Source organism: Dysidea avara, chromosome 12 (assembly GCF_963678975.1).
Source record: "Dysidea avara chromosome 12, odDysAvar1.4, whole genome shotgun sequence".
NCBI lineage: Eukaryota > Metazoa > Porifera > Demospongiae > Dictyoceratida > Dysideidae > Dysidea > Dysidea avara.
The window spans coordinates 3,030,334-3,043,641 of record NC_089283.1 but is presented as its reverse complement, the minus strand read 5'-3'; the positions used below and the strand labels follow the sequence as shown (position 1 = coordinate 3,043,641).

Sequence of the window (13,308 nt, the reverse complement as noted above, 5' to 3'; positions counted from 1 at the left end):
GGAAGACTAGTCCTATACCTACCAGAATCTGCCTGCATTATTTATGGGCGCCTGAAAAGTGCATAGGCAGCCTGCTGGATATGATAACCATGTAAGTGAAGGCTTGCTTTTGTGAAATACAAGCAGCATCATTCACACCTGTTGTGTTCTCCGGTTTATGAGATATGAGCAAACTTATAAATCACTTACAAAAGGCACAGCTTTTTAATAAACAGAGTGAGCAATACAATATTGTGACCTCCTTAATTCCTTACGGACTGTCTTCTCCCTGTTACAGTATTTAGTTCCTCAATAGCAGCTGCTTTATATGTACTATTGGATAGTCTCAAAAAAAGATCTTATCTTACTGATTACTCCTTGGTAGCGAGTGAAGGAAAGCTGGCTGAAACGAAGCTTGACTCATGTAAGCCATGCACATACATTCAAATACTTTTAGAGAATTTTGCATTTATACATCTATCCACATCTATGTGGGCAAAAGTTTTTATTGTGTGACAAGAAATGAAGCTCTTTAAGACATGTAAGCTTTGCTCTATTTGCGCTGGCTCTTAACACTGGGTTTGCAAACATGTAGTGAATGCCTTCTTAATGAGTTCTACAGGTGATTGAATGAGTGTGAAGCTACACTGCTGGCTTCTACATAAGTGTACCAAGAATACTGAATTAATAAGTTTGAAGTAGGCGTGTCCCTTTCACGTGCATAAGAATAAAGAGTACCCTTGAGACATTGTCTGGAGAATTTGTGTAAGAAAATATGACATTCAAACTATTACATTGATTAAAAGATGCCTCTTGTAAGCAATAATTAGTAATTAATGAAATACAGAATAGTTGATTAATTACATATGCATTATTATTTATCTCAGTATTTGCATGGCACTTTTTACCGGGCACCTGCAGCTGATTCTGTGAAATATGTCCACCGCTCTTTCCCTGAAAGATGTGAATAAGCTTACAAGTAAGCAAACAACAGAATGCATAGACAACTTACATAATTCCAGAGAACTAGTAATTGCTGATTTGTTAAAATGTATCCAGTCAATTTTCAGAGTAGACAGAGTACGTACACAAGAGTGTACTGGTGTACGGTCTTGTATTCTGCTACATAAAAGCTGCTGCACAACAAATGACTGGAAAGTGATTGCAGGTACATACTACAAGCACATGTCGTGGTAAATACTTCTGCATCATGTTACTGTCAACAATAACTCTTTACCGGCCAAGAAACTTCAAACACATTGTGTTATTGGAACTATGATAGCTACGTTATGTAGACAAGGCCCAAAATAGAAATGGATGATACTAAATCTCCATATAAGGCCAGGGAGATCACTTACGTACTGGAACAGCTTGTCCAACTTAATTTATCTGTCTGTAACACTCTGACTAGTAGTACAGCAATACACAATATATGTGCAGTATGGTAGCCACTGACACCAAGATGTCTGTGGTATCTGTGTGGGAACAAAGTATCTAGCACAGAATGCGGTAACATGATGTAAATAGTAACATAGAGTGTGCTACCAGCATGATGATGGCATGTGATCCAAAAATCTTATTATAGGGAAACAACCTTTTAGCAATCACCATGGTAAACTTGTATGGGTGCAGTAATATTGTATATCATTGTATTTTGAAAGGTTTCATCACTCAAGTGACAATTTAATTGGTACCACCAATAGCTAGTACATAGGTCAAGCAGTGATACTTCATTACATTAAAACATTCACGCCTTATATATTACTAATGAGAATGCTTGTAAGAAAAATTTTACTATGATTATAGTGCAGAATACACAGTACTGCATAAGATATAAATTGTACAGTGCATAAACATAATTAATTAAGTAATTGCTTGTTAACTTTAAAAAATAGTGTTATCAACGTATTATGAGATTAGTTTAATCACTTTTGTTTCTCCTGACAAGTTACTAGCACAAGCTAAGAATTGTTCATCACCATTGCTGTATAGTTCCCAGGAGGCTGCTCCATGTAATTTAATGGAGTGTACTGGGACAAACTGTTCTAATCCCTGATATTGATACACCACTGATGTGATTTCATCATTGTCATCTGGACCAGAGTTGGAAACTATGAGATAATGACTACAGCCAACTTTGAATGCCTCCCAGTCACTGGCCTTGAATGTTCTGATTTCTTGGTATGGTTTAAACTGTATTTGTGCAGTGTCCAGCTTATAGATGGTGGAGTGAACTGCTGTGTTGCTAGTCGTAGGGTTTAATATGCTTGATATCTGTGTTTGGGCAGTTGTTTGCTTTGTGTATGCTACGGTGTTAGCAACAACCAAATAGTGATTTCCGTTGACCTCAAAATACTCCCAATCAGTTGCTCCAATTGTTGGAATACTCTGCAAGGTACGGAACAGTTTAGTGTTAGAATCAAAGTAATAGATGGTAGAGTCTACCCTGGTTGTTGATCCATCAAGTACATTAGCCACAGCTAACAGGTCATATTGCTGGATCTTGAATTGTTCAATATCAATTGCTCCTTTAGTAGGGATTTGCTGGTACTCCACAAAGTTACTACCATCCCATTTGTAGATGACACTGTTGATGTTGTAATCTAAGCCTAGACCAACTGTTTTAGCATGATTGGCCACTGCCAAGTATGATACTCCTGAGATCTCAAAGGATTCAACATCTCTCGCCTTCAGCGTAGAAATCTTCTGGTGTAAAGTGAATTGTTTAGAGGTATAATCCCATTTGTACACTGGTGATGTGGTCCCAGCCTTGTTAGCTACAACTAATAGTGGAGTATTAGATGGTGTGGCTATTAGGAACTCAACTGCTTCAGCATTGTGTGTCTCAAAGTACTGGTAGAACACCCACTTGCCATTGACGAATAGATAGAGGAGTGAGTTTGTGGGTGCACTGCCATTATTCTGGTAAATTGCCACTGCTAAGAAAGAGCCAACTCCATCAATGATAAATTGTTTAACATGTGAAGATTTGATAAATGAATCGAGGTCTTGAGAAAGTTCCAAATAGTTCAGTTTCTTGGAACCTACAAAGGTAATAGGGAATATAATGTGTCATTCTGTGAACTTTTATTATAATTCTCTTACAATGTTTGTTATTTTCAGTAGTCGGCTGCACATATCCTATTATGCTCCACTCATGATATGGCTCCTCACACTTGTACAGGACACTGCTAGTGTAATTGTACCACAATAGTCCTTCAGAAGAATTGTCACAGTGTGGCCTACTACTCTCCAGATGCACCACAGCTTCTCCACCGCAACAACTCTGGTATTGACTAGTGGGTGAAATTTCCAAATGATCAATGATTCCCTAAAATGACACAGAGTTTGTATTTTGAAGGACATATACTCTTTAGCTCCATAAATTGTAGATTATATATACCATTTTACAGTTTTAGACACAATTCTTATTCTTACCACAAATACTGGAGATGTGATTCCTCCCAAGTGAAATGATCCATTGTTACTCACAGGGTATGCATTGGTATGAGTTAGTGGTAGAGTTTGTGTAGTAGCACAGTCAATGGTGACAGTAACAGAGTTGAGGGTGACTGAGATTACAATCTTGTGAGTCTCAAACAAATCAAAGATTTCAGCTGGAGCATTAAACTGAAAAGTTTGAGACTGGTACTCCACCCTTAGTTTATTGTCTTCTGGCTCAAAGCAAAGAGCCAAAGCTGCTTCACTGTCTGTGGCTGGGTTATCAAAGTAGAACAAGCATCTGTCCTTTCTGTTCTTCCCACTAGAGCTGTAGCTGATGCACATAGTGAATTCACTGGATAGTCCACATGGAAATAATTCTTTAGCAGGAAACTTGACATTGCTGTGCCTCTCCAAGTTGATTTCACCATTCTTCCCAATGTGACTGACAATATCAACCAGTTTGTGAGAGTAATCTACAATAGCAAGCAATACATTAATAACATTTGCAGCTATTTCACTACCTCACTCTTACCACTGCAGCTAGTAGTAGCTGGAACTACTCTGGTTAGCAGCGAGCTAGCCAAGATCAAAAGCAGAAATTTCAGCATCTTCAAATTCTCTTCACTACTATGACAGCATAGATGAGTGATATACAGTGAGCTTTTTATAGTATTCTATTGAATTCTTACAAGTGCAGCATAAGATAGCATTGTTACTTCCTGTTATTTGAGCTGTTAGTGATATATTAAATGATTGTGAGTTCTGAGCAGCCATATACACACTGAGGCCGATGACTAGTGATAACTGAGTTCTCCATCACATTCCACGTGTATTAGCAGCTAGGCCTGAAATGGTATACTTCATTTGTTTGGTAAACTAGTCCCTACCACAACTGAAGCTGTTGTCAACTTTGTATGGAGACCATCCTTGTTAAATGTGAACTGGTATTACAGATCTACACCTCTACCAAGCTGTACACATTATATATACATGCGTACCTTATCATTGCTCTATTCATTAACAAGGTTTGTATATGTATGTTCTAATAAATAACCTTAATACTTCCCATCTGATCATATTGTAAATAGCCAGCCAGGAAGAAAACTGGTTTAAAATTCCGACCAGTTTTACTACAGACACATTAAACTACATTTAAATCATTGGAACTGATGTTGTTGTTTACTGACCTAACAATAGTCCCTTTGTCTGAGTGGATATAGTGTGATAGGTATGTTGTCAACTGTCAGTCTTCATCACAAGAATGCTTGTTATAATTATTCACTATATGTTCAACTGCACATCAAACAGCTTTTGTGTTAGCTTTGTCTATCATGTGGTTGGTAAGTTTTGCTTTCAATGTAGTGAAGGAATTTCATCACAATTCTCCATTCTCCATGGCAATCTTACCATAGAAATGATGTATTGCATTCATGATGGAGTCATTGTGCACCTGCACTCAGGAGCCAAAAAGTGCCAAATCTGCTACACCATGAAGCTAAAATTTGATCATGTAGCTAATGCCACAAAAGCAGATTAACCTATGTATGTAGTAGATCCAGTTCTTTGAGTGTAGATAAGTGGGAGAATTTGTTTTTCTGCCATATTTTATGAGACAGTGACGTGAGTATTAAAACTTTTATGAGGGGGTAAAGAGTATGATATATAACCACTAAAATTATGCATTATTTGAGCAAGTATGAACATCAAAGCATTACACCGTACCAGTTAGAGTGTGCCCTGACTTTTCATTACCATATACAGTATGTTTTCTTTGTATGCTCCCCCCTCAAACAAATAGCTTCTCACACAAGAAAAGGTTACGTAGTAAGTCAATCTTCCTTGTAATAACAATAATAATATTTTAAGCCTATCAAGTTATCCAATCAAGTAGGAATGAAGTGTGCACCTGTTCAGTGGCTACAATGACTGCATACACTACAGCCATCACTATAATTAGGTAGGAATTTTGTTAGTTGTGTATCCTGTATATATACAAAATTTTTAAAATTAAATGACCTAATACTGACATATCTCACTATACAAAAACAATTTATCAATTAAAATGATTTTAAATTCATTGTGTGTGTGTGTGTGCAAGACGTGATCCTGCTATGTAGTAGAATGGATAAACAACTATTACTTGTATAATAAGTTAATTGCTGCCTATTACTTTTATACTCCTTATAGCCATAACAATATGAAGTGGTTGCTATATATCCCATTCTGCTTGTGTGTCTCTTGTCTGTAGCCAAGGTTGTTAATTGTCGTTACTAGAGCGAAGAGTTGCTCAAAATGATGTTGCAAGGAAGCCAAACAGTCACTGATACTAGATGTGAGCTGATGTGGTCCCAGATGTTGTGTTTTTATTCTGAAGAATATAACACTAAAAGAGGTCAACATATCCCACAACTGTATCAAGAAACTCCCTAACAAATTGAGCATAACGTTTTCTACAATCACATGTAAAGGATGAGGTTGTTTTCAGTGTGTGTTGTTAACTTGTTCTGCTATACATTAAATTTGCCACATAACAAGCTTACCTGACAATGGTTACTAACAACTGTGTATCATTAAATCTCAGCTCTAACTGCGCATCCACCTTGGAAACTTAAAATTTCAGATACAACTTTCTAACCAGCATGGACATAAATCAATTGTCTCATGATCAAAGCCCTGCTTTGCAAGACATCCAGTAGATTAATAATACGTAGTTTTATAGCTTTAATTTAGAGTGCATTGAACTACAATATATGTATGTTGTAATTAAAATTTATTTTTAATTTCAGGCACTGAACTGGAATACAATACAACACAATGTGTATATGTGTACACTGGTGTGTGTGATGGTACATTCACTCCTAGCAGTTTATCAATGTGTACTTCTTTGCAAATAATTACAATTTTAAGGTTTAATCATTTCTCATTAATGATTGTCTTCCTCTAACCATATATCAATCAATTCTATAGTACATAACTATGTAGAAAGCCATGCAAGCAAGCATCATTGGCTAGCCTGGATGAAATCCTTGTTATATATTCTCAAACAATGCTGCCAACTGTGCAACCACAAAACAAAGAACTTCTCACTAATGTGAGAAGCTGAAACTAAGGCTTAATCAACACAACAATTAGCAGTACAAATTTTGACCAGTATTTTAATACAAAAGTAATAAATTTAGTAGAACAAACAGGTTACTTGTGCCTTGTACAAATCTCCAAACCTTTAGGTATAACAGCACACAGCTCTAGAAAATTAATTTCTATGTTTTAGATGATTAAATTTCATCACTATGGCAAATGAATTACACCATAACAACAGTGCCACCTAGAGAAAAATACAAAGGAAAATATGTAGCAACTATACTACACAGCTTTGTTCAAGTACAGCTAAAATGAACAACTCCTTATAAGGTCATAATTCTTCCCTTAAAGCAAAGTTTGTTTGACTACATTTCCTATCTGTAGTTCCTATGATTACCAGACCAGAGGGAGTCAGTATTTTAAGCCACATAGCAACATTTATGCACAGCTGTAAACAAAGTATTGTCCATACAATTTAGCAATCAGCACTGCATGTAACCTGGATTGAAAAATAATATATATAGTTTAGCCATACAATGAAAGTATCACATAGTTAAGTATGGTGACCACACTATAATGAAGCCAACTTTTTGTGAAATAAGCATACGAACCTTTAAAATGTTCAGAAAATAATATAAAATAAATGCTGGCAAACTATGTTGCATATAATAAAAGCTAGCCCAACGAGTAAACAAAGAGCCAAACTGATCACTACCTAATGCCTAAAATAAACAGCTACATATCTCATTACAGGTCAACCTTACCCAAGTAGCATGATTTTAAAAAGCAAGTAATATTGGTAAACAAGCATTCAATAAAATTATATGGATTAGCCTTATCATGTGAACAGTTGTGTTTGTGTAATATTTTACACTAAATTCAGTTATCTTCATGTAAATTCAAAATGGCAAAACAAAATCATTCACTTTGTGTCTGCTTTTTGTAAACAAATTCTTGGGTTGAATTTAATTTACCAAAACCTTGCAGTTTTAGTTCACAGCTCTTCAATGACCCAGGTAAAACTTTTTAAATAAAACACCTGCTTTTGTCAACTCTCAATACATTCATGCAGTTATGCAGGTAATTCTGAATAGTCAGCTATTATTTTGGCCGGATCACACTAGCTACTGGGTGCAAGAAACTTAAGCGCTAACACCAGATGGTGTTTGAGCAGCTTTTATAGCATGGGTCACTGCACAAAACTAGGAAATGTAATGGAGTCATGGAGGATGGTTTAGTAGTGTTTCTGGTACATGCAGCTGTCCAACTAAACTGGGATCTAAAACATATATTTATACTACAATACACAGGGCTATATGGAATATCATAGGCCCTGTTGTATGACATCTGATAATGTGTAAATTCAATGAACTTTATAGTATGAACATTGTTTTAACTTTTGGAACTTAGGACACCTCAGTAATCAAGCCAGATAAAACCCTGGGACACTGTATTAGTGTACACACATTTAGACTCCTTAAATCAGCACACCTCACTAATAAGGACACCTTGATATAATCAGGACACTTGCCCATGGTTCCATTTGTATTAGTGTGCACACATTTAGACCCCTGAAATCAGGGCACATAAAGACATTTTGATAATCAAGACATTTGTCCATGTATGCATGGTCTCATTTGTATAGCTACATATAGCTACACACATTAAGGACGCCTCAATGATAATCTGACACTTATCCATGATAAGGGCTTCACTTCAGTCATCCTATAGATGATGTCAAAACCCTAATTAGGGGTTTGTTGATGTAGCTAATGCCCTTGAATAAGCTCAGCACAAGAAAACATCGATCACAAAAAGAGTTTAGTAAGTGACAAGGTAAAACAAAAGTTTGTAACTATTCAGCTACTCCTACTGTGAATGCAGATGCCACAATATCCTAATTCCTCACATTTTCAGTATTTAATATTTCAGCATCAGAGTTTCAGTTTTCAGACAGTAATGTGGCCTAGTTAATATGGTCTACAAATTTTGACTCAAGCCAAGTAAAATACTGAATTAGCCACCTACCAGGTATGTAAATCCCCCAAATTCCTTGTTAATTACGGCATCACTGTCTCTGTGGTATTACAAAACATGACAACTATACATGCTTGCCTGTAACATTGACAGTGTGTGGACACTAATGGAGCCATTGCTACTGGAGGATGGTTTAGCAGTGTTTTCTACTACATTTGTGTCCATTAATATGCTGAAAGCAGCTGTCCCATGAGATCTGTTAGAATGCAATAAATAGGATTCATGGTTTACAAATATATGTATGTAGCCATAGCATTTTTGCTATAGGTGGGGAAACATAATTTTGTGAACCACCAAACTGGTAAGACACTGACAGAAAAGAATTTTATGATTGCCGGAACACCAAATCACATTGGTTCTCCTTAACACTAACATATATACACAGCAATTACACAGACCATAGTGACTATTACACTTTCATTGGATTGATTGGTTGAATGAATATTGATCATGAATAGGTCTACCTATACACATGTCGGGTATACTGAAACCTGTTCTATTCTGGTGGCTGTGTTATAGGCTATTGTTTTGACCTGATTAAACAGTCAAACACTCACTAATAATCACTGGAAGCCAAACACAAACACTCACTGGAAGCCAAACACTCACTAATAATATATTTGAGCTGATGCAATCCCAGATGCTGTGTTCTTTATTCCAAAATATATGGCACTTACAGAGGTCAAATTATTTCACAGCAGTATCAAGAAACTCCCTAACAAACTGAACACAAAGTTTTCTACAATCATGTGTAAAGGATGAGTTAGAGATTGTTTTTAGTGTGTGTGTGTGTGTGTGTGCGTGCGTGCGTGCGTGCGTGCGTGTGTGTGTGTGTGATGTGTGTGTTGTTAATTTGTTCTGATATATATATATATATATATGTAATAGTTATACCACGGGCAAGAGTGTTTTACCTGATATATACGCACAAGCCCGAGGGTGAGTGCGTATATACAGGCAAAGCACGAGTGCCCATGGTATAACTATTTAAGCATACAGACTTGTCTAATTGGCAAAATGTTTGGTTTCTATGCCCTTCTCTTATATAGGGAACGAAGTAGGCTGTGATTGTGAGATTGAATTTTGCCAAACAAACTGTGATTGTGGGATTCAATTTTAATACATCAAACAGTAGTTTGATTTTACTTTTGCTAATATAGCAATGTTAAGAGACTAGTGTTAATTATGTTACTTTAATCACTACATTTACAAAAGCAAAAAACAAACTACTGTTGATGTATTAAAATTGAATCCCACAATCACAGCTTGTTTGGCAAAATTTAAACCCACAATCATAGCTTTCTTGCTTCCCTATATATGAGAAGAGAGATAAAGTATAACATCAAAGAAATCTAATGATTTCTGGATATAGTGTGCACTCCTATTAGGTGTGCAATAGCACTGGCTTAACGAGATATACGTACAGTGCATATATCTCGTTAACTTTTCTGAACCAGTGCAATATGTGATATATATGCACTGGCTTTCCTTTGATCTGAGGTGTGAAAGTGGTACATATATACATAAATATATACATTAAATTTGTCCAATAACAAACTGACCTTTTTTATCTGACAATCTCAACTATAGTTGGTCAATTTTGTATCATTAAATCTCAGCTTTCAGATCTTCTAAACAAATCAATTGTCTCAAAGCCCTGCTGTGCAAGACATCCTGTACATCAATACTAAATAAAAATAGTTTTATTGCTTTAATTTAGAGTTCGTTGAACTACAGATGACTTAATATATGTATGTTGTAATTAAAATTATATTTTTAACATGAAGAAAAGTTTCAGGCACTGAACTGCAATACAATACAACACAATGTGTGTATGTGTACACTGGTGTGTGTGATGGTACATTCACTCCTAGCAGTTTATCAATGTGTACTTTTCATTGCAGATGATTACAATATTTGCAAACAATTACAATTTTAAAGTTCAAGCATTTTGAATTCTTTAGTGCTAAACACAACCCACCATTCTTTTGACCAGGCCCATCTCTGAAGCAAAATCAGATCACCAAAGATTGTCTTCCTTTGACCATATCATATAGAAAGTCATGCAATCATGTGCTGGCCCAGAAGAAAGTTGTTATATGTTCTCAAACAACACTGTCAACTGTACAGCCCCAAAATAAAGAGTTTTCACTAATCTGATCATGAGAAGCTAGCTAAGGCTTAATCAACACAACAATTGGGACCAGTATTTTTAATATGAATTTAGCAGAGTAAGCAGGGTACTCATGCCCCATACAGATCTCCATAATCTTTAGCACACAGCTCTAGGCAATTGGATTCTGTTTTAGATGATTAAATTTCATCACTATGGCAAATGAATTACACCATAACAACAGTGCCACCTGGAAAATACAAAGGAAAATATGTAGCAACTTTGTTCAAGTACAGCTAAAATGAACAACTCCTTATAAGGTCATAATTCTTTCCATAAAGAAAATCTTGTTTGGCTACATTTCCTTCTATAGTTACCATGGCTACCAGACCAGTGGGAGTCAAAATTTGTATATGCATAAGTCATGTAGCAACATTCATGCATAGCTGTAACTTTTGAATTATTGTCCATACAGTTTAGCTATCAACACTGCATGTAACTTGGATTGAAATGATGCCTTTATAGCTATACAATGATAGCATCACATATTTAAGTGTGGTGACCATGTTATAATGAAGCCAACTTTCTGTGAAATAAGCATATGAATCTTTTTATATGTTGCCTAAAATTAAACACTGGCAAACCATATTGCATAAAACTCACATGAGTAAACAAAGAACAAAAATTGATTGCTACCTAATACTAACAAACCGAAAATAAATAGCTACAAATCTCATTAGAGAAATTATTCAACCTTACCCAAGTAGCACAGTCTGGTAAACAAGCATTCCACAAAATTAATACTTGTTATGTGCTAACAGTTGTGTATGTGTAACTAAATGCCAATACCTTCCACTAAATTCAGTAATCTTCCATGTCTCAAACTAAGTTCAAAATGACAAAGAGATCATTCACTTAATCTGTGTCTGCTTTTTGCAAGTAATTTCAAATTCTTAGGCTGAATTTAATTTATCAAACTCTTGCAGTTTTAGTTCAAGGATCTTCAACAACCCAAGTAAAACCTTTTAATAAAGCATCTTTAATTCCGGTCTGCTGAACTCAATAATCAAGCCAATTTAGATAAACTCAAGACACTTGCTCATGGCCTCATTTGTATTAGTGTACATACACTTACCTGAAATCAGGTAATAAGGACACTTTGATAATCAGAACACTTGTCCATGGCCCCATTTAGTGTACACACATTTAGACCCCTTAAACCAGGATATTTCGCAAAGAGGATAATCAGGATACTTGTCCATGGTCCCATTTGTATTAGCATACACACATTTGGACCCCTGAAATCAGGACACCTCACTAATAAGGACGTCTTAATAATCAGGACACTTGTCTGCTTGTTTGTGGTCCCATTTGACATGCATTAGTGTATGCACAGTTTAAAATCTCTATGAAGTCAGGATACCTCGCTAATCAGGGTCCATGTACCTTTGTATTACACATATCAAAGACACCTCACTGATAATCATGACACTTATCCCCATGCTAAGGGTTTGGTCACCTTTTAGATGATATTTGATATTTGTATATTGCCTTTTAAATGATATTTGGTTTTTTGATGTAATGCCCTTAAATGGACAGAGCACAAGAAAACACTGATCACGAATACAGTCAGTAAGTGGTAGGCCAAAATAAGTTTGTATTCAGCTATCCCCACTATGAATGCACTTTATTTAGATGCCACAATATTCTAATTCCTTGCTTTTCCAGTATATATAATTTAGCATTACCGCTTCAGTTTTCAGATTTAAATTTACTATTGTGACTTTTTTAAATATGCCATTTTTAAGACTCAGGCCAGGTGAAATACTGAATTAGCTGCCTACTAGCTTTGTAAATCCCACAAATCCCTTCACTATTGGATAATTTGGCCTTGAAAATCCAATGAAAGTTTCAAAAAAAAACTTATGAAAAGTCAAAATTTTATTGGTACAGCCCCAATGAATTTTTCTTTGTATTTTCATTGGAAAAATCAATGAAAGGATTCATTGGTAAAGTTTCAATGGATTTTCATGGGTTTAGTATGTGAAAAATGTAATGAATTTTTTTGGCCACTCATTGATATTTTCACTATTTCTTTCGTCTGGTTTTCATGTAGTTCTTGTTAATTTTAATGCGTCACTGTCTCTGTGGTATTGCAAACGTGACAACCACATTCCTGCCTGTAACATTGACAATGTGTGGGCACTAACGGAGCCATCACTACTTGAGGATGGTTTAGTAGTGTTTTCTACTACATTTCTTATGCTACAAGCAGCTATCCAACTAAACTGATCATGAAATCTGTAACATAGGGCTTAGGCCCTGCAAGGGAAGTAATCTCACAAATAGCTGATATATGTAGCTACAGCATTTTCACCAATGATTACAGGTTACTATCATGGGGAAACATAATTTGTAAACCAACAAACTGGTAGGGCTGATTGAAACATCAAATCACATTGACACTAAACATGGATCATGATGACTATTATACTTTCATGGGATTGAAAAGATACTGAGTAAGACTACACATGTGCCTGGTACACTGTAATCTATTCTATCCCGGTAGCTGACTTTTTACCTGGTTAAGCGATCTGTCTTTGCAGTAACCTTATGATTCAGGTAGCTAGATCATTTTGTAAACAATGACACAT

General features: G+C 35.8%; 1 protein-coding gene across 1 annotated transcript; it reads right to left on the bottom strand.

Moving 5' to 3' along the window:
• Positions 1–1,739: 1,739 nt before the first annotated feature.
• Positions 1,740–4,047, bottom strand: LOC136241184 (thrombospondin-type laminin G domain and EAR repeat-containing protein-like). The gene is made up of 4 exons (XM_066032361.1): positions 3,956–4,047; positions 3,418–3,896; positions 3,085–3,310; positions 1,740–3,023 (listed from the first exon to the last, which is right to left on the bottom strand). Exons 1-4 carry the CDS (start codon positions 4,029–4,031, stop codon positions 1,888–1,890), a joined length of 1,917 nt encoding a protein of 638 aa, XP_065888433.1. The 5' UTR covers positions 4,032–4,047; the 3' UTR covers positions 1,740–1,887.
• Between the last annotated feature and the right edge of the window lie 9,261 nt (positions 4,048–13,308).

Bases quoted from the DNA above. Each gene is read 5' to 3' on its own strand.
- LOC136241184 (XM_066032361.1), bottom strand. From the start codon at position 4,031: ATGCTGAAATTTCTGCTTTTGATCTTGGCTAGCTCGCTGCTAACCAGA. The intron at 3,897-3,955 runs GTAAGAGTGAGG...TTGCTATTGTAG, and splicing joins AGCTACTACTAGCTGCAGTG to ATTACTCTCACAAACTGGTT. The intron at 3,024-3,084 runs GTAAGAGAATTA...TTACCTTTGTAG, and splicing joins TACTGAAAATAACAAACATT to GTTCCAAGAAACTGAACTAT.